The 21340-nt window shown below is 38.8% G+C and overlaps 1 protein-coding gene across 6 annotated transcripts in view; it reads right to left on the reverse strand.

The window, feature by feature from the left end:
- Positions 1-21340, reverse strand: part of CCDC30 (coiled-coil domain containing 30) — a 283097-nt gene that overhangs the window by 132725 nt on the left and 129032 nt on the right. The window contains exons 1-4 of one of the 6 annotated variants that reach the window (XM_058303776.2): positions 17792-17838; positions 16260-16358; positions 14886-15011; positions 13335-13472 (exon numbers count right to left, since the gene is read on the reverse strand). The exons of 3 other annotated variants lie outside the window; for them this stretch is intronic. In XM_058303776.2, coding sequence (XP_058159759.1) covers positions 13335-13472; positions 14886-15011; positions 16260-16301 — 306 coding nt within the window. In that variant the 5' untranslated portion in view covers positions 16302-16358; positions 17792-17838. Of the gene's footprint in view, positions 1-13334; positions 13473-14885; positions 15012-16259; positions 16359-17791; positions 17839-21340 lie in introns of those variants that run through there. 2 more of the 6 variants (XM_058303775.2, XM_071217504.1) reach the window with 2 other exon arrangements.

Below are 21340 nucleotides of genomic sequence, written 5' to 3' on the forward strand. Positions count from 1 at the left end.
TATATCTGGTTCTTGCCTCAGTGCTCGAGCAAGTACTTCTAAGACAATGTTAAATAGGAGCGGAGACAATGGGCATCCTTGTCTAGTTCCTGAGTTTAGAGGGAAGGATTTTAGGATTTCTTCATTGTAAACAATGTTGGCTTAGGTTTTTCGTATATACTCTTTATCATGTTCAAAAAATTTCCTTGTATTCCAATCTTTTGGAGTGTTTTTATCAAGAAAGGGTGCTGTATTTTGTCAAATGCTTTTTCTGCATCTATAGATATAATCATGTGATTTTTTTCCTTCAGTCTGTTTATATGGTGTATTACGTTGATTGATTTTCTTATGTTGAACCATCCTTGCATACCGGGAATAAATCCCACTTGGTCGTGGTGTATAATTCGTTTAATGTGCTGTTGGATACGATTAGCAAGTATTTTGTTAAGTATTTTTGCGTCTAGGTTCATTAGAGAAATTGGTCTGTAATTTTCCTTTCTTGTGGTATCTTTGTTTGGCTTTGGTACTAGGGTAATGTTGGCATCATAGAAGGAGTTCGGCAATGTTCCTTCTGTTTTGATTTTTTGGAATAGTTTCAGCAAGATTGGTGTTAGTTCTTTCCGGAATGTTTTGTAGAATTCACCTCTGAAGCCGTCTGGCCCTGGGCTCTTCTTAGTTGGGAGATTTTTAATGACTGATTCTATCTCTCTGCTTGTGATTGGTTTGTTAAGATCATCAATTTCTTCTTTCAATATGGGTTGCTTATTTGTTTCTAGGAATTTGTCCATTTCCTCTAAATTGTCATTTTTGTTGGAATATAGTTTTTCAAAGTATCCTCTTATGATAGTCTTTATTTCTGTGGGGTCAGTGGTGATATCGCCTTTCTCATTTCTTATTTTGTGTATCTGCATCTTCTCTCTTTTTTTCTTTGTTAGTCTCGCTAAAGGTTTGTCAATTTTGTTGATCTTCTCAAAAAACCAGCTCTTGGTCTTGCTTATCTTTTCAAGTGCTTTCTTATTTTCTATTTCATTTAGTTCTGCTCTTATCTTTGTTATTTCCTTCCTTCTTCTTCCTGTTGGGTTACTTTGTTGTTGTTTTTCTAATTCCTTCAAATGTGCAGTTAGTTCTTCAATTTTTGCTCTTTCTTCTTTTTTGATATATGAATTTATGGCTATCAATTTCCCTCTCAGTACTGCTTTTGCTGCATCCCATAAATTTTGGTATGTTGTGTTATCATTTTCATTTGTTTCAAGGTAGTCATTGATTTCTTTTGATATTTCCTCTTTGACCCACTGTTTTTCTAAGATTGTGCTGTTTAATTTCCACATCGTGGTGTGAAACCTGGGCCTCTGTCCCTTGCAAATTTCCAGCTTGACTCCACTGTGGTCAGAGATATTGTTTTGTATGATTTCGATCTTTCTCAATTCATTAAGCTTTTCTTTGTGGCCTAGCATACGGTCTGTCTTGGAGAATGATCCATGTACGCTTGAGAAAAATGTATATCCTGCTGTGTTTGGGTATAATGATCTATATATGTCTATTAGATCCAGCTCCTCTAATATACTGTTCAAGTGTTTTGTTTCTTTAGTGATTCTCTTTTGAGATGTTCTGTCCAAGGTAGATAGTGGTGTATTAAAATCCCCCACTATAATTGTAGATGCATCTATTGTTTCACTTAGTTTTTCCAGCGTTTGCCTCACATATTTAGAGGCACCCTTGTTAGGAGCATAAATATTTATCATTGTTCGATCTTCTTCACAGATTTTCCCTTTCACTAAAATGTAGTATCCTTCTTTGTCTCTCACAATTGTTTCACCTTTAAAGTCTATTTTGTCTGATATTAATATAGCTACTCCTGCCTTTTTTTGGTTATTGTTTGCTTGTATGATTGTTTTCCAGCCATTCACTTTCAATTTCCATGCATCTCTGGGTCTAAGATGTGTCTCTTGTAGACAGCATACGGATGGGTCATATTTCCTTATCCAATGTCCCAGTCTGAATCTTTTGATAGGTGAGTTTAATCCGTTGGCATTCAGTGTTATTACTTTCAAGGAATTATTTGTGTTAGCCATATTTTGATTGGATTTGTATTTGTCATATTTTGTTTGTATTTTTTTTCCCTTCTATTTTTGTCTTTTTTTGTTGTTCTTATACTCTCCTCCAACTCTGCCTGTCCTGTTTTATCCTTTCTTCCTGCAGAACTCCCTTTAGAATTTCTTGAAGGGGAGGTTTCCTGTTGGTATACTCTTTTAGTTTCTGTTTATCTGCGAATATTTTGAGCTCTCCATCATGTTTGAATGCTAGTTTAGCTGGATAGAGTATTCTTGGTTGGAATTTTTTTTCCTTTAGTACTTTGATTATATCATACCACTGCCTTCTTGCCTCCATGGTTTCAGATGAGAAATCAGCACTTAATCTTATGGAGCTTCCCTTGTATGTGATGGTTTTCTTTTCTCTTGCTGCTTTTAGGATTTTCTCTTTGTCTTGAGCATTGGATAATTTGACAAGTATGTGTCTTGGGGTGGGCCTGTTGGGGTTTATGACTAGTGGAGTGCGCTGTGCTTCTTGGATATGTACATCTGTCTCTTTCAGTAGATTTGGGAAGTTTTCAGCCATTATTTCCTGCAACACTCCTTCTGACCCCTTTTCCTTCTCTTCACCTTCTGGAATGCCTATAATACATATGTTTGAGTGTTTTGCATTGTCATTCAGGTCCCTGAGTCCTAGCTGGATTTTTTCTATCTTTTTATCGACCCCTTCTACTATCTGTTTGATTTCTGATGTACTGTCTTCCACACCACTAATTCTCTGCTCTGCCTCTTCTAGTCTGCTGATATTTGCTGCAAGTGTATTTTTGATTTCTTGAACAGTGGTGTTCATTCCCACCATGTCTGTTATCTTTTTGCGTATGTCTGCAATTTCCCGTCCCAGTGTTGTCTTCATGTTGTTAACCTCTTTCATTACTTCATCAAATTTGTCAGTGATAAATGTTCTGAAATCTTTCATTGCTTGAGCTAAGTTCTGTTCCCCTTCCTGATTTTTAGTTTGTTGATTGGATTCAGCCATGTTTTCCTGATTACTGGTTTGGTTTGTAGGTTTTTGTTGCTGTCTGGTCATCATTTTATCTTGACGGGTTTAATCAGTTCCTTAGCTTCTTTGTCTATTCTTAGAGATTAATTAGCTTTTGTTTTTGCGTAAGTGTTATATCTTCTCTTTGTCACTTTGTTCTTCTTATTCTAATTTCTTGTTGCTGGTTACATTCACTTTAAAGGAAAGTATTAGTGCCGGGGAAAGGTAATTGTGTAAGCAAGGAAAAAGTGTAAGGTAGTATTGGTGATATATGTTAACAAAGCAAGAATATGAGATCTGGGAGGATGGAGGTTAGATTCATGTAAAATTGTGTAGAGTTATAGCAGTAGGTAGAGTACCTATTATGAGGTAGCTGACTGAATATGGGAGGAATATGGTATGAGCTAAAAAGCTATTGTTTTCATGAGAGAGGGAAAGAGAAAAGAAAGGTAATAGTTTCAAGAGTGGATAACAGACAGAAAACAAAACAAGGGTATTAGGAATTAAGAGTTAGATACTTTGTGGATCAAAGAAAGGGAGATGGGAGGTGGAATATAGGAGAGACAGTAGATGATGGCGGATATCAAGATGTAGGCGAAAGGGGATATTGTAGGTAGCCTAAATCAGTTCACTTAGAAATGAGGCAGTGGAGGATGAGAGAACCCAGCAAATGTGAGGTGTTCCCTGCAGCACCTATTGTATAATTGAGTTAAAATAAAATAAGTAGAAAATGAGGGACAAGAGGGAGAGCAAAAACAGAAAAAGAAAAAAAAATGAAAAAAAAAAAGAAAGAAGAGAAGAAAGGGAAAAAGAAAAAGGGGAGTGGGAAAATGGTGGGGAACAGGTAGGGGTAAGAAAAAAACAGATATACGCGAACCACAATTGCAACACCAACAACAACAAAAAACCCTAAATAACTGAGTAAAAAAAAAAAAGACTTTGGGGGATAAGCTGGGAGAAAAGACTAGGGGATAATGCAATATTAGCAATCAGGACATTAAAAAAAGTAAAAAATAAGATAAAATGAAAATAAAAACAAAACAAAATGAAACAGTAAAGAAAAAATGCAAACGTTGAAGGCTAGGGCATTCAAGGACCTCAGATGGACCTCAGGGCGTCATGGATTCAGGGGTGGAAAGTCTGAGATATTGAAGACTCAAGAGATGTGAGTCTCTGGGGTGTGGGCCACCAGAGTTTAGGGGATTCAGACCTGACAACCTCTAATCTGGTCAACAGGAAGCGTAGGAGCCCCGCAGTGTAACACAGCCCTCAGGGATCCCGCAGCTGGGTGCCAGCCCTATGGGGGAAGTCAGATCTGCAAACTCTATATTATGTCTGAACCCTGCAATTCACTTACTCACTAGGGTTTATTTTTATGGATATTTCATCAATTCAGCTTTTGGACTGCTCCCACCCTATGATCCCACAAAACGGCCACCTGGGGGCGCCTCTACACCGCAGCCAATTTAATGACGCAGCACTGGAGCCCGGCCCGTGGGTTGGGCTCCAGTTGGAAACGCCGAAAACCGATTCCAAAACCGGAATTCCCAAGCTTCGCAAAATATCCCCCAATCGGCTTCCTGACGTGTCCCCCTCCCTCGCCGCACCCTGTAACAACCTCCCAATTACGTCCCTTTATTGCCAACACTCTGATTCCGTTGCGGATCGGCAGCCGGGCCTGTGGGGTGGGGCTCCAGGCGGAAGCACTATTATTTGTGTCCGCAATCAAAAATTCCCCCGCTTCACAACAAAACACCACCTGTCTCTCCAAATCGATCCGGAAAGGCGTCCCATCCCGTCAACCCTCCAACACCCCGCCCAGGACTCGCGTATTCCCCAACACCACAGAGCCACCAAAAAGTGTGGCCGCAGTGCGGGTTCCACGGCTCCACCCACCCCCAAGGAGGGAGCAACCCATGTGCAGGTCTCACCTCCGGGCAATAGAACCCAAATTGTATCTTATAGACCAATCCTCTCCATTACCTTCCCACCAAATTGATGTCCAGACACTTCCTGCCCTGCAAAAATCCCAAAAAAGCCTGGTCCCCGAGAACCTCCGGCGGCGCCCAGCTGCCTCTTCCCCCGAGAGACGGCAAGGCAAGCTCACTCAGCCACCATCTTGCCGGAAGTCCTCTAGTTTTTTAAGCAGAAAGAAAGCCAAAGAACAGAGTTTAGACATGAGATATTACAGCAAACTGAGAACTGCTGAAGGATTCTGAAGAGGATGGTGATGTTAATTTTGAGCTTTATCTAGGTATTCTGCATTTTCACATGACAATGACAATGGGTAGGATCTTTATTGTGTATTGTGAAGTTAAATCCACAGCGCCTTCCATGACACAGATGTCGTGTAACAATACTAACTCTGTTCCATAGGCTTCACTCTATCAATATTTTTTCTATGTGACATAGCTGAATCTGAAAATCGGCTGCATTTAAATACCATAGATACTAAGTTGATTGTTCTCCTTTCTGACTGAGGCCTTGGAGTACGGTGGGCAGAGCACAGGCTGAGAAGTTTCATATAACTTGGAGAATAATTTAATATCCCTGGGCTTCAGTATTCTTACCTGTAAATTGAGGGAGTTGACCTATATATGATCATACCCCTTACAGCACTCAAATTCTGAGACTATGAATTTAGGCATTGTGACCTAAGCAACAACGACAACCTATAAAACGGGCTTCACCAAATACATTAGATACAAATTCTTTAGCTACATTTCAAGCAAGAATGCTTGAAATCTAAAGCACTCTGTGGTTCAGCAGAGAAATCAGAATATAGTTAAAGAACCAAAGGTTCAAAACAGATCCAATTCTAAAAGTAATGTAAAAGTTTGATGGAGTAGTGATTTCATCAACATGGTGATGTAAGACATCCCCTGAGATTTAAAAAAGCATCCCCAGAGATTTAGTAGATATAAGGATAAATCCCACATGCTTAGAACTCTAAAGGACAGTAAAGACTGGAGAAGGACTTGACAAATGCTTAATTCAAGAAATGAAAAAAACAAAAACAAAAACTCAGGTAGGAGAATTTCATTCTAGTTTACCAGTCAGTTCCCATTTCTCTCACTATAACTCAATCCCACAGCTTCACACAGCTTGTGAGTCACACAGTTGCAGCATGGCCCAACTCCCTCCCAGCACAGACAGAAACTGTCAAATGACTCACTAAAGCAGTTAGAACTTCATGCATATCCAGGCACAGGGACCTAGGTTCACAGAGACCCAGGTGGAACACAAGCTGCAGAGGAATGCTGCATAGAAAAGGGCCCTGGGGGGAATGGACCCTCTCTAGCTCATTGGGGCAGGATACCCTAATGGTGAAGAAACCAGAGGTAGAAAAGCCTCACAGAAAAAAAAAAATGGTTAGGGGATTAAACTGTACTGCTGTAAGGTAGGATGGGTCCCAGAACTGAAACGTATAAGGGAAACAAGGCACTGAATGAGGAAGAGAATTTAAACAAATCATAGGAGCTGGGGAGATAAGTCTGCACAAAACAAAACAGAACAGATCAAGATTCCCAGAGAAAGAAAAGAGGAAAGGAAACTCTTCTGGAGGTAAAACAATTGCACAAATATTGCAATATTAAAAACTGCACTGCATACCTAGGGCAAGAATCAGATGAAGAAGATCTTACAAAATCTGAATAGTTAAATGTGGCCTATTCTAAAGGACTAGAATAAGTTAGGCCAAGTATCAAAGAAAAGCCTCAACACAAAGTCAATCAACAATAATACCCTAGACAAGGGGGAAAATGGACCCTTAGAGTTAATGCATAAAGATAGATGCCTAGACATCAGCAAAAAATTACAAACCATACTAATAAACAGGAAGATATGGCTTGGTCAAGAGAAGAAATTAAAACTTTAGTGAGACTCAGAAGTTGGAACAACTAATCAAAGATATTCAAACAAATTTCCTAAATAAATTCAAGGAGGTGAAGGAAAATATGCACAAAGAGATAAAGGATATTAATAAGATAATGTGTGAACATAAAGAAGAATTTGAAAGTATAAAGAGAAACACAACAGAAATTATGGGGATGAAAGGCACAATTGTAAAGTTCAAGAGGGAAGTGGATGTAGCTCAACCAATAGAGCATCTGCCTACTACACGGGAGGTTCAGGATTCAAACCCAGGGCCTCCTGACCCGTGTGGTGAGCTGGCCCACATGCAGTGCTGATGCGTGCAAGGAGTGCCATGCCATGCAGGGGTGTCCCCCGCATAGGGGAGCCCTATGTGGAAGGAGTGTACCCCGTAAGGAGAGCAGCCCCCTGCAAAAAAGAAGTACAGCTTGCCCAGGAGTGGCACCACACAAATGGAGAGCTGACACAACAAGATTATGCAACAAAAAGAGATGCAGATTCCTGATGCCACTGACAAGAATCCAAGTGGACACAGAAGAACACACAGCAAATGGACACAGAGAGCAGATAATGGGGCGGGGAGGGGAGAGAAATAAATTTAAAAAATAAATCTTAAAAAAAAAAAAGAGAGATGCAGTTTCCTGGTGCCACCAAGGGTGCAAGCAGACATAGAAGAACACACAGTGAGTGGACACAGAGAGCAGACAATGGGGTGGGGGTAGGGGTGGAAGGGGAGAAAAGAAATTTTAAAAAATCTTTTAAAAAAAACACACAAGAGGCATACATCAGCAGATTTGTACAGGCAGAAGAAATCAGCAGATTAGAAGACAGGACACTATGAGGTGCAGAGGTGCCCAAAGATGTACTTAACAAATCCAATGGATGTGTCATGATGATGGGAATGAGTGTTTTGGGGGGGAGAGGGGGGGTGGGGGGGTGGGATTGAATGGGACCTCACATATATATATATTTTTAATGTAATATTATTACAAAGTCAATAAAAAAAATAAAATAAAGACTATCATAAGAGGAAAAAAAAAAAAGAAAAGCATTAGCAAAGCATTTTATCTAGCAGAACAATAAATAAATAAACCAATAAAAAAAAAAAAAAAAAAGAAGACATAAAAATAAATGAACAATTTCTCAGGGGTATAAATGACAGCATGCAGGACATGAACATATGCATCATGGGTGGTGATCCAGAAGAAGAGAAGGAAAAAGACACAGAAAGAATATTTGAAGAAATCATGGCCAAAAACTTCCCAACTCTCATGAAAAGAATAAATATGTATGTACAAGAAGTACAATATACTGCACACAGGATAAATCCTAATAGATCTACTCAGAGACACGCACTAATCAGAATGTCAGGATGGAGGAATAAATATGGATTAGAGTGGACTTACTGGTATTCTACTACAGAATTATTGTGACTCTAGCAATGGAAGAAAGTATATCATTGATGTGGAGACAGTGGCCACAGGAGTGGCTGAGGGCTGGGAGAAGGTAGAAGAGGTGTGATATGGGGGCATTTTTGGGACTTGGGAGTTGTCCTGAATGATATTGCAGGGACAGACGCAAGACATTATATATCCTGCCATAACCCACTGAATGGACCAAGAGAGAGTGTAAACTGCAAGGTAAACTATAATCCATGCTGTGTAGCAGTGTTCCAAAATGTATTCACCAAATGCAATGAATGTTCCACATTGAAGAAAGGGGTTGTTGATGTGAGAGGAGTATGTATGGGGAGTGGGGAGTGAAGTATATGGGAACCTCTTCTATTTTTTAATGTAACATTTTGTATGACCTATGTATCTTTAAAAAAAAGATAATAAAAAAAGAAAGAATTCTGAAAGTGGCAAGAGAAAAGGGATTCACCATATACAAGGGATCTTCAATAAGACTGAGTGCTGATTTCTCATTAGAAACCTTGAAAGTGAGAAGGCAATGTTAGGATATATTTAAAATACTGAAAGAAAAAATCTACCAGCCAAAAATTCTTGATTTAGCAAAACTAACCCTCAAAAATGAGGGAGAGATTAAAATATTTCTCAGATAAACAGAAACTGAGAGAATTTGTCAGCAAGAGACCTGCCCTACAGGAATTACTAAAGGGAGTTCCACAAGTTCAAAGGAAAAGACAGGATAATGTGGCTTAGAATAGTGTGAAGAAATGAAGATCATCAGTAAGGGTGAGTAAAAGAGTAAATGCAGGGAAACGGACTTTGGCCCAGTGGTTAGGGCATCCGTCTACCACATGGGAGGTCCACGGTTCAAGCCCCGGGCCTCCTTGACCCATGTGGAGCTGGCCCATGCGCAGTGCTGATGCGCGCAAGGAGTGCTGTGCTACACAGGGGTGTCCCCCGCATAGGGGAGCCCCACGCGCAAGGAGTGCACCCATAAGGAGAGCCACCCAGCGCGAAGGAGGGAGCAGCCTGCCGAGGAATGGCGCCGCCCACACTTCCCATGCCGCTGACAACAACAGAAACGGACAAAGAAACAAGACGCAGCAAAAAGACACAGAAAACAGACAACCGGGGGAGGGGAGGGGAATTAAATAAATAAAAATAAATCTTTAAAAAAAAAAAAAAGAGTAAATGCAAAACCAAATAGTACTATATCTCAATATAAAACTTTACTCTTTAATTCATATAAGAATTGGAATACAATTGAACAAGAAAAGGGCATATATCCTGATAATAGACATACAAAATACAAAATGGTAAAGTGGGACAAAAACAACATAAAGATGAGAAAAGAGAAGGATATGAAAGAAGATAATGTGTATGCTATTGAAGCTAAGTTGGCATCTTTTCAAATTAGTAGGTTAGAGAGTAATAATATAAACCCCAGGGTAACCAAAAAAAAAAAGTATTTAAAAATATACAGAAAGAGAAGTGAGAAAGGGATAAGTCAGATATATCACAAAAGATCAACTATATATAAAAGAAGTTTGTAAGAAAGGAAAAGAGAGACAAAAAATATAACATATAAAAAACAAAGGACAAAACGGCTGAATAAGTACTGCCTTTACAGTAATAACACTGAATGCTAATGGATTAAACTCCCCAGGCAAAAGACAGAGTGGCAGAATGGACAAAAAGCATGATCCAATTATATATGGTTTACAGGAGAGTAACAGACCCAAAGACACAACAGACTGAAAGTGAAAGGATGGGAAAATATATCTGATGCAAACAGTAACAAAAAAAGAGTTGGGATAGCTATACAAATATGAGACAAAATACACTTTAAATCAATAGCGTTATAAGAGACAAAGAAGGATACTACATATTAATATAGAAATAACAATCATAAATATTTATGGACCTAACCAGGGAGTGTCACAAAATACATGAGGGAAACCCTGGTAAAACTGAAGGGAGAAATAGATATCTCTACAATAACAGCTGCAGACTTCAAAACACCATTCTATCAATTGATACCTATCATCAAGACAGAGGATCAATAAGGAAACAGAGAACTTGAATAATATGATAAATGAACTAGACTTAACAGACATATACAGAACATTGCACCCCAAAAAGGGCAGGATATACATTCTTCTCAAGTTCTCATGTATGATTCTCCAGATAGACCACATGTTGGGTCAGAAAACAAGTCTCAATAAAATTAGAAAGATGGAAATGACACAAAGCATCTTCTCTGGTCATAATGAAATGAAAGTGGAAATCAATAACAGACAGAGAACTGGAAAATCCACAAATATATGGAAGTTAAATAACACACTCTTAAATAATCAGTGGGTCAAAGAAGAAATTACAATCACTGATACAAAGGCAGTGGCCACCAGAAGCTCTGAGGGGAGGGAGAGGGAAAAACAGGTGTAATATGGGGGCATTTCATGACATTGGAATTGTCCTGCATGACATTGCAATGATGGATACAGGCCATTATATATTTTGTCATAACCTACAAAATTGTGCAGAATAAAGTGCAAAGTATAATGTAAACTATAGTTCATGGTTCAAAGCTTCAATATGTGTTCAGCAATTGTAATAAATGTACCACACAAATGAAGGGTGTTGTTAATGTGGGAAAGTGTAAGGGGGGATGGTGGGGCATAGATAGATAGATAGATAGATAGATAGATAGATAGATAGATATAGATATTTAAAGATTTATTTTTCTCCCCCCTCCCATTGTGTTTGCACTGATTGTCTGCTCTCTGTGTCCATTTACTGTATGCTCTTCTGTGTTTGCTTGTCTTCTATTTTGGTGGCACCAGGAACTGATCCTGGGACCTTCTGGAGCGGGAGAGAGGCACTCAATCTCTTGCGCCACCTCAGCTTCCTGGCCTACTGCATCTCCTATTATCTCTCCTCTGTGTCTCTTTTTGTTGTGTCATCTTGTTGCACCAGCTCTCCATGCAGGCCAGCATGCTGCATGGGCCAGCACTCTGCGTGGGCCAGCACTCCACATGGGCCAGCTGTCCGCTCAGGCCAGCTCGCCATGTGGGCCAGCTTGCTTTTCACCAGGAGGCCCTGGGGAATTGAACCCTGGACCTCTTATATGGTAGATGGGAGTCCAATCACTTGAGCCACATCTTCTTCCTCCCCTATATTTTAAATGAAACATTTAGGTAATCTAAAGCTGCTTTAAAAATAAAAAATAAAAAAAGAAATTGTAGGTGAAATCAGTAAATATCTTGAGATGAAATGAAAACAGGAACACAACATATCAAAAGTTATGGGGGGAAGCAGATATGGCTCAAGCAATTGAGCTCCTGCTTACCACATGGGAGGTCCCAGGTTTGGTTCTCACTTGGAGAAGATGAGCAAGACAGTGAGCTAGTGGAGCAAGACAGTGAGCTGGTGCAGCAAGCTGATGCAATGAGACTAAGCAACAAATGAGACACAAAGAGGAAAGACAATGAGACATACAACATACAACTAAGCAGGCAGCTCAAGTGATTGAACGCCTCTTTCCTGCATGGGAGATCTGAGGTTCAGTTCCTTGTGCCTCCTAAAGAGAGAAGATGAGCAGCACAGAGAGCACACAGCAAATGGATAGAGTGCAGATGGCAAGTGCAAACAATGAGGGGGAGAAGAATAAATAAATAAATAAGTAAATCTTTAAAAAAAAGTTATGGGATGCAGCAAAGGCAGTGCTGAGAGGGAAATTTACAGTCCTAAATGCTTACATTAAGAAAAAGAGCTAAAATCAAAGACCTAATTGCACATCTGGAAGAACTAGAAAAAGAACACCAAACTAACCACAAAGCAGTAGAAGGAAAGAAATTTAAAAAGATTAGGGCAGGGAAGCAGACTTGGCCCAGTGGTTATGGCGTCCGTCTACCACATGGGAGGTCTGCGGTTCAAATCCCGGGCCTCCTTGACCCATGTGGAGTTGGCCCACACACAGTGTTGATGCACGCAAAGGAGTGCCCTGCCACACAGGGTTGTCCCCCGCAGAGGGTTGTCCCCCACATAGGGGAGCCCCATGCACAAGGAGTGCGCCCCGTAAGAAGAGCCGCCTAGCACGAAAGAAAGTGCATTCTGCCTAAGAATGGTGCTGCCCACACAGAGAGCTGACACAAGATGACACAACAAAAAGAAACACAGATTCCCGTGCCGCTGACAACAACAGAAATGGACAAAAAAGAACACGCAGCAAATAGACAGAACAGACAACCAGGGTGGGGGGGAGGGGGAGAGGAAAAAAAAAGATTAGGACAGAAATAAATGAAATTGAGAATAAAAAACAATAGAATTAACAAAACCAAAAGTTGGCTCTTTGGAAAGATCAATAATTGACAAAACCTTCACCAGATTGACAAAGAAAAGAGAAAAGATGTCAATATATAAAATCAGAACTGGGGTTGGAGGGGGGGAGACATTACTACTATTTTAATCTAGCTCAAAAGAGTGATTGAGGAAAGGAATTTTAGCCAGGAGAATTTGATGATAACTTCATTGGTGGGACTCTAGAAATTACACAAACTCTCCATTTGGTGTTGGACTAGCCCTGGTTCTGGCAGCTGTTTTTAAACTTGGGGAACAAACTTGGGGTCAGGACATTAGAAACATTTTCCTAATTTTAAGTATAAGCCTAATTTCCAATGTAAGCAAGAAAGATGCTTTGATTCTAAGTTTTGAAGTTGAAGACATTTAAGAAAACCTTTTACATTAAAATATGTGATCCAAAAACTAAATTGTGAGAAGCTGATTTAAAGTAAAAATCCTAAGTGCCAAGCACAGGTTGAAGTCTGAATACTTACCCTGAACTATAGGCTGACTCTCAACCCACACAGTTTGCCAATTCACTCTATAATAATAAAGGAAATTTCGATTTTCAAGATGTCTCTTACTGAAAATTAATTTATGTCCTATTCTCATTAAAGATATGTTGAACATTGAACATTTAAATATTTATTAACTAAGTCTCACCTTTGTTTCTAATTCAGAATTTTCTCTCTGAAGGAGGTCATATGCTATTAAAAAATGGTCTCTGTCTTCTGTTGCCCCTCGAAGACTTTGAATTTCATTATAAAGGCACATAAGTTCTGATTTTGATTTTTGTAATTCCTGATTAAGAAATTAAGATATTTAGCAGAATCAAATACAACAATTTCCCCATAAAAGGTCTAATACTTACAAAAACGAATCCTGAAATGGACTTCACAGACAAATTTTTTGTTTTAAATATTCCAACTTATCTTTCTGGCAGACAGACTCCTTTCTTAGGAGTTAAAACAAAGGTACTTAAATCAATTAATTAAATTGCACATTCTTATTTTCTATCATTTACAGGTTGGAAGACTGGACTTTTAGAGTCATTCCTACTTTCAGCAAGACTTTGATAGAGGAAATTTCTTCAGCAGTTCTTGAATTAAATATTAATTGTTTAAAAACATATTTATGGGGGGAGGACTGGGTTGAGGGGGGTGGGGGGTATGTTGGGACCCCATATTTTTTTAATGTAATATTAAAAAAATAAAGACAAAAAAACATATTTTTTAAAGTTACCATATATATATTATATGCCATGTGGTTTACCTTTAATCCTTGTGACAAGTAGGATTGTTGAACTAAGGCTCAAAGAGCTTAAGTAACGGGCCTAAATTCACAAAGCCAGGAAGATGTGAAGCTAAGATTCAAATCCATATCTATCTGACTACAAACTCTGTGTTCTTACCTACAAATTATGCTGCCTTATTTAACAATGTATATTCAGTGACTTAATTAATTGTTAGAATTCAACTAGGGCTTCCTCTAATCCTGATTTTTTTTTCATATCCATGAGAGAGAACAATTAAGTTAGATGCAGATTGTTATAAAATTTCTAAATTGATGACATGTAATATGCAATATTTGACAGATGATATAAAATTTACTCCAGGAGATGAGCTATTGGTATTTTCCTAAGGCTTTGAGGTCCAAGGAAGTGAGGAATGCTGATAGGAAGGCACTGGGCAAAAAGGTGTAAAGGTAGGCAGTAACTACCCAAAACCACAGAAAAAGGGCAAGTGATACTGATACTGACTTCTCAACTCCTTATCTCACTGAAAATTCTTGTAGGTGATCAGGATGGGATTTGGGGGTATTGCACTGGCTTCCATCCACCCGGCAAATCAATTAAATGCTACAGTCACCTAAATTGATGATCTATACATTCATGAACTTACTTTCAGGTGTTTCTTCAAACAGATGCTAATTACGTGTCCTTTCCAAGATGGCAGGATAAGAGGTTAAAACAAGAGATAAATCCATAATTCTATGACCACCAAAATAACCAAAACACCTGCTACTTATTAAAGAACTCTTCTTTCATTAATGCTGGAATTCAGTTTCGTGAAACCACATAGTCAACCTGTTAATATCTGTATATATCCTACAGCTTCAATTTATTTTAAAGTCAAAATAAATAGTTACGTGGTATCCCTAATTTAGGCATTCAATAGAGAAAAAGAATATCCTGAATGGCAAAATGTCAAATACCTCACTTTCAATTTTCAAAGCCTTCTGTACAGTGTTAAGATCAGGTGTCAATTGCTTTCTCCTTTCCCTCTCTTCTGACAACTCACTTTTAAGTATTTCAATTTTTTCTTGGCTCATTTTCAGTATCTGTAAAAAGCATTTTACATAATTAATTCTATATACAAAACAACATTTCCTATCAATTCTGGCAACAGTTTTCTGCCTAACTCAATTACAAAGTCATCTCAGATATATAAGAACCTGGGAAAACTAGTTCATGGTACCACAGCTCATAAGATACATATTTCTCTCTCCAAGCATGTTTTCTCAATTGTAAAATGGAGCTAATATTTGTCCTGCCTACACTACAGCCATCACTGTGGGAATAAAGTGTGCTTTTGAAAGTATTTTGTGAATTTTAAGCATCTAACAAATAAAAGGTTTTGTTGAAATCTTGCCAAATTAATTGATAATAATAATTGCAGTACTAATGATAGCAGCTACTATTTATTTAGTGTTTACCATATGTCAGACATTGTGTTAAATGCTTTATATGCATATCTCATTTTGTTTCCCCAGGACTCCTATGAGATGGAACTATTATTACATGCTTTTTACAGAGGAGATGGGTGAGGTTCAGGTATATTAGGCAATTTGACCAAGGTCACACAGTCAGCACTGGGATTCAAACCTCAGTTTAATTTAAAAGCCCTTATTTTTAACATCTACACTCTACAGTCTCACCAACATGCATTTTCTCTTGTGTATAAAAACCTACTAGGTTTTTGAGGTAAAAATGCAACTTAGTGAATACAGAGTGAGAATTGATCTAATTCTCTTCAAAATATCATCAAGCTGCAGACCCTTCGCTACTGTAGGAGCACACCTGTCAAGGGAATTAACTGCGTATTTGGTTTGGCCAGTGAGGAAGTATCCTGGAGAAGAGCTCTCCCAGTCCTGTTCTATTTATCTACACTGGGACCCTGAGCCAGATACTTAACTTTTCTTAACCTCAATTTCCTCATTTGAATAGTAGGGATAATAATGCCTGTCTTGTATAGACATAGACAGTGCTCTGTAAATCGCAGTTTATATTATTATTGGATCATTTTTAAATTTATGTATTTATTCTTAGGTGAGGCAATATCTTTCAATCATCCCTACAATTTCAACACATTGTGTTATGATAAATACATTTTTAATGGGATCCTGCATAACTGACTATCTCTGGCTACTATTTTCTGTAACCACTGATTGCAATCAAAGCAGCAGACTTACTGTTCCTTGGAGTATACTTTCTTTTTTTGCTTATTTTCAGAAATTCTTAAGGATCCTTTTGGGGTCTGCCTTACCTATATTAGAAAATGTAAATAAAACTATCTTTTTATTTCTTACCTTATTGAAATCTTGTACTTTAATTGCCTCTTGATCTTTCATACTGGTTTCTCTTCTGTCTTCCTATATTACTTATAACTCAGGCTCTACGATGGAAAACTTAATCCAAATAATCCACCAGTTAAAATATGTACATATGTTATTTTTAAGAATACTGGACAGATAAGCTATATTTCTTAAATGTAGTTCCTGAGGCTATACTCCTGAAATCTACCAATAAATTCTACCTCCAATCTGGTATTGAATCCTGTGGAAAGCTACTTTTTTATATATGTGAGCCCCTGCTGCTGTTTGGCAGCTGAGCCAAAGGGAACAAGTATTAGAAAAATATACTACAAAATCCTGAATTGTTCTGAATTAATCAAGCTGCTCATTTACCTTTTTCATGTTCAATATCAATAACACAGAAGTAGCAATCCAAAACAAAAGTTTTGAAAAGAGTGGGAATGCTACTAGGAAAATGGATGCTGAAAGAAAAGTTATCTCTTACAAATCTTCCTGTCCAGTGGTATGGACAAAATGTCTAGTGAAGAATCATGTTGAATTCTAGCAGCACTGCACAAGGATATGGGGAACCATACATTTTTGTTCCCAGAGCAGATTTTCCACTCTTTATCAGCTGCTGTCTGTGCTAGTAAACTTTGCATATCTACACATGACACACTGAAGCATTCAACACTCCACTTAAGATCTCCCTTAGCCCCACCCTTATACCACCTAAGTTGCCTTGGTAAAAAGAGGAGGAACACTTTAAACACTTAAAAATGAAAACGTCCCTCATTTTCTTTGTGTTTTCTCAGTATAAGAATGTCATATATATATATGACTATAATATAAGAATATATATATATGAATATAACATATAAGAATGCTATAATTTTTATGATAGTTTTTCTAAAGTATATATACTTGAAATTTACCATAATTAGTCCCTGGCACAATGAATATATTTATACATTTAGGCGATTTATGCCTTCATAAGACTAATGACAGATGTATAAAGCAGGGAAACATAGAAAAGGGGAAGAAAATAATGTTAGAATGAGCAAAGAGATATAGAAAGCTCTGGATAGCTGAAGGGAGCCTACCTCACCAGTCCGCCAGCAATAAACAAAGAGGACTAAAGGGAACTGTCTCATTAGCATGGGGTAGCCCCCAACGACTCTGGAAAACGGTGTAACAGCTCAGAATTTTCCACTTTCAATGTTCTACTATCTGAAAAGTGGGAACCATTTAGTGCTCTGCACTAAACTGTGCCTTCCAGGTACAGCCTGACAAGTTGTATTGCCATCCCCATATGTGCTTGCATTGTGTTGTGCCCTCTCACAAGCACAGTCAAATGAGATGGCAAATGCAGGCATCATAAAGAATAAAATACTGCCCTTCCATAATCTTTAGGAGTAGATGGTTTATGTGTTCAGATGGTATGGTGTAGAAAATAAGCTTTAGGGCTAGAAAAATCCGCATCATGCCCTGGCTCTGCCTCTTTCTTTAACTTCTCTCAAATCTGAAAGGGGAATACAACTACTTACCTTGGGGAGGGTTGTTATAGGGATTTCATGAGATTATGTTTATTAGACACCTAGAACAGATCAAGGCACATGATAAGTGCTCATATATTGTGGCTATTATTACTGACAGATACCTAGCATTTCTTCTATTTTAAGCATTTTCCCTGAGAACATGCATACTATCAGCATTGAAATGGGCTGTTAGTGGTAAACCAGTCTGCATGTAGAAATGGGTAAAGAACACAATTATGTCTTGAGAAGGCTGCTTAATTTAAGGGAGTGATTTAGCTAGATTACTTTTCTCTTTTAAGCCACAGAACTTCCCTATCCTATCATTTTCAAAAGAAATCTGGGAGACTTTCTAACAGTGCCCAGAAGTGGAAGCTTTTCTGGTTGATGTGGAGGAAGAAGAGCTAAAGACTTAGATCTGTGAAACATTGAGGTTCCTGAGAACACAGTTTGATTGTGTGATTAAGATGGATTGTTTTAATTTCCCAGCTGCTAAAATAAATACCATACAATGGGTCGACTTAATAACAGGGATTTATTGACTCATGGTTTTACAGGCTGGAAGGCTTGCTTCCTCCCCAGGTTGGTATCTTCTGACTGGCAATCTTTGGGGTTCCCTGACTTTTCCGTCATATGGTAATGCAAACAGTGGCATTTCTCTTCTCTTCTGGGTTCCACTGCCTGTCAGCTTCTTGCTTCTCCTGTGGCTTCCTCCTTCTCTGTCCAATTTCCTTTGTTTATAACAACTCCAGCCATACTGAGTTAAGGCCCATGCTCATTCAGTTTGGGCACCCCTTAATTAATAATATACTCAAAGGTCCTAATTACAAATGGGTTCACATCTATAGGACCAGGAGTTGGGACCTAAACATGTCTTATTTGGGGGACATAATTCAGTTTCAAACACTGATTCAGTGACAAGAACATGGGTTTTGTAATCAGGCTGAGATACGAAATCTTCATTCCCACACTAATGAATTTGTGATCTTGGTTTCCTCATCTGTAAAGCAGGATGAACAATACCTACCTCCCAAGATTTCTGTTAGCATTAAAGGAAGTATTGTCAAATCCCCAGTATAGTCATTGCGACATTGCAGACAACATTAGTTTCCATCCTTGTACTTTCTTTTTTGAGGGAAACAAAAAATAAAATAGATATTAGGAGGAAATGACTGATGAGGTACCCGAGTGCCCATCTAAAGCTGAATATCCATGCCAGGGATAGCATTGTACTAGGTCAAGATCTGGAAACAAACTCATGGGAAAGGGCTGTTACTTCTTCCTACTTGACTAGAGCACTAACTTCACTTAACTCAGTTCACTTAATTCCGCTGCTGAGAATGATGCTTAGGTTAATATTTACTGATATTCCCATTATGGTGCTGCCAAGGAAGCTTGAGACTTTTTTTATGAATGATCAAGAAGGAACTCTTTAGTACTACTCTTTCTTCAGGAAAAGACTTTAAAAGGTCTTTAAATGTAAGTGATTATTGTGATAATTTGAATTTTGTGAAACCCAGAAAAGATTATATTCTAGAAGTGATCCATTCCTATGGGTTTGAGGCCCATTGATTGCATAAAATTCAGTTAAGGGACCTTTAATTAGATCACCTGATTAGATCACTTTAGGGCTTTTGATTGGATTACATCAGTGAGGCATGACCCAGATTGGTCTCTGCCCTCTTGCTGGGCCTTAAATAAACTGAGAACACACACACACACACACACAGACACACAGAGAGAAGAGACACAGAGAATTGGAGCTCTACCTTCTTTTTTTTTTAAGATTTTATTTTTTATTTATTTCTCTGCCTCCCCACCCCCCTTGTCTGCTCTCTGTGTCCATTTGCTATGTGTTCTTCTGTGTCTACTTTCATTCTTGTCAGTAACACTGGGAATCTGTGCCTCTTTTTGTTGCATCATCTTGCTGCATCAACTCTCCATGTGTGCGGTGCCACTCCTAGGCAGGCTGCACTTTTTTTTTTTGCATGGGGTGGCTCTCCTTGCAGGGTACACTCCTTGTACATGGGGCTCCCCTATGTGGGGGACACGCCTGCATGGCACAGCACTCTCGTGTACATCAGCACTGCATGTGGGCCAGCTCACCACATGGGTCAGGAGGCCCTGGATTTGAATCCTGGACCTCCCATATGGTAGGCAGATGCTCTATCAGTTGAGCCAAATCCGCTTCCCGGAGCTCTACCATTTTGATCCTGCCATGTGAAAGAGAGGGCTCCAGGTTTGCTTATAGTTGCAGAAAGACAGTGAATCCCACAGAGGCTCAAGAAGATGAAGTCCAGGGAGAGATACCTAATTGCTCATAGCTGAGCTCAGAGAGAAGGTGAGCCTGGAAGGGCAGGAAGGGACTTCAGCAAAGATGGGTAGCCATCTTGCCTTGTCCTGTAGTATGACACCAGGATCCCCAGTAGCTGACTTTGGTGAGAAACCATCTCTGATGATGCCTTGATTTAGACATTTCACAGCCTCATAACTATAGATTTTCCCATAATAAATTCCCTTTATAAAAGCCAACCCATTTGTTATAACTGATGTACAAAGGTTACTAATATGGGAAGGTGGAAAAGGGGGGATGTTGGGTATATGGGAGTCCCTCATATTCTGTTTGTGACTTCACTGTTAACTAAAACTTCTTTGAAGACAAAATGAAAAAAAGTAAGGCACTGGGGAAGAAATGGAAGAAAATGTCACTGTACATACAGGACAACAGATATTACAGTGATGAAAGGCAAAACATCAAAAATATTTTTAAAAATATTTTTCATTATTTTATAATCCCAGTTTTGTTACTTTATTTTTAGTTTTCCTAATTATTATGTATTTTATTTTTTATGTTTAAATCTATCATTATTATGCCATTTTTTAATTAATTGTATTTGGCGATATTCTTGGTTTCATTTTTGAAGAAGATTTGGATCACAGATGGGTTATAACTATGGCGGGGAGGGATTGTTGGTGTGGGGTGTCAGTGATGGGGGATACATGGGAGGAAGTTCACCTGGGCATACGTATAAGGTATATAAATGTGTTCAAATGTTCATGGGCATTAACACAGTGGGTAGAGATTCACACAATAACCGAAAGAATATTGAATTCCCATTCTGGGGAGCTCTGTCACATTCTCTAATGGAAAAGCAACAATCCCCCAAGTACAAGGGCAATGACTAGTGAAGAAGGATGGTCCATTGATGTGCACTTGATAATGATGGCTATGCTTATGAGCCTTTGCTCTTGAAATTGCAACTTAGCCTAGTGTTGTAGGGTACCTAAGACTTACCTCCTGAGAGCCTCCATGTTGCTCAAACGTGGCCTCTCTCTAAGCCAAACTCAGCATATAAATGCATGACCTTCCCCCCAGCATGGGGCATGACTCCTGGGGATGAACCTCCCTGACACTGAAGGATTACTACCAAGCACTGACTAGCAATGTAACTGGAAAAAGACCTTGAATAAAAGGAGGAAAAGGTAAAGACAGATGAGTTTATATGGCTAAGAGACTTCAAAGTGAGTCAGAAGGTCAACCCAGAGGTAATGCTTATGCAA

Source organism: Dasypus novemcinctus, chromosome 9 (assembly GCF_030445035.2).
Source record: "Dasypus novemcinctus isolate mDasNov1 chromosome 9, mDasNov1.1.hap2, whole genome shotgun sequence".
Lineage (NCBI taxonomy): Eukaryota > Metazoa > Chordata > Mammalia > Cingulata > Dasypodidae > Dasypus > Dasypus novemcinctus.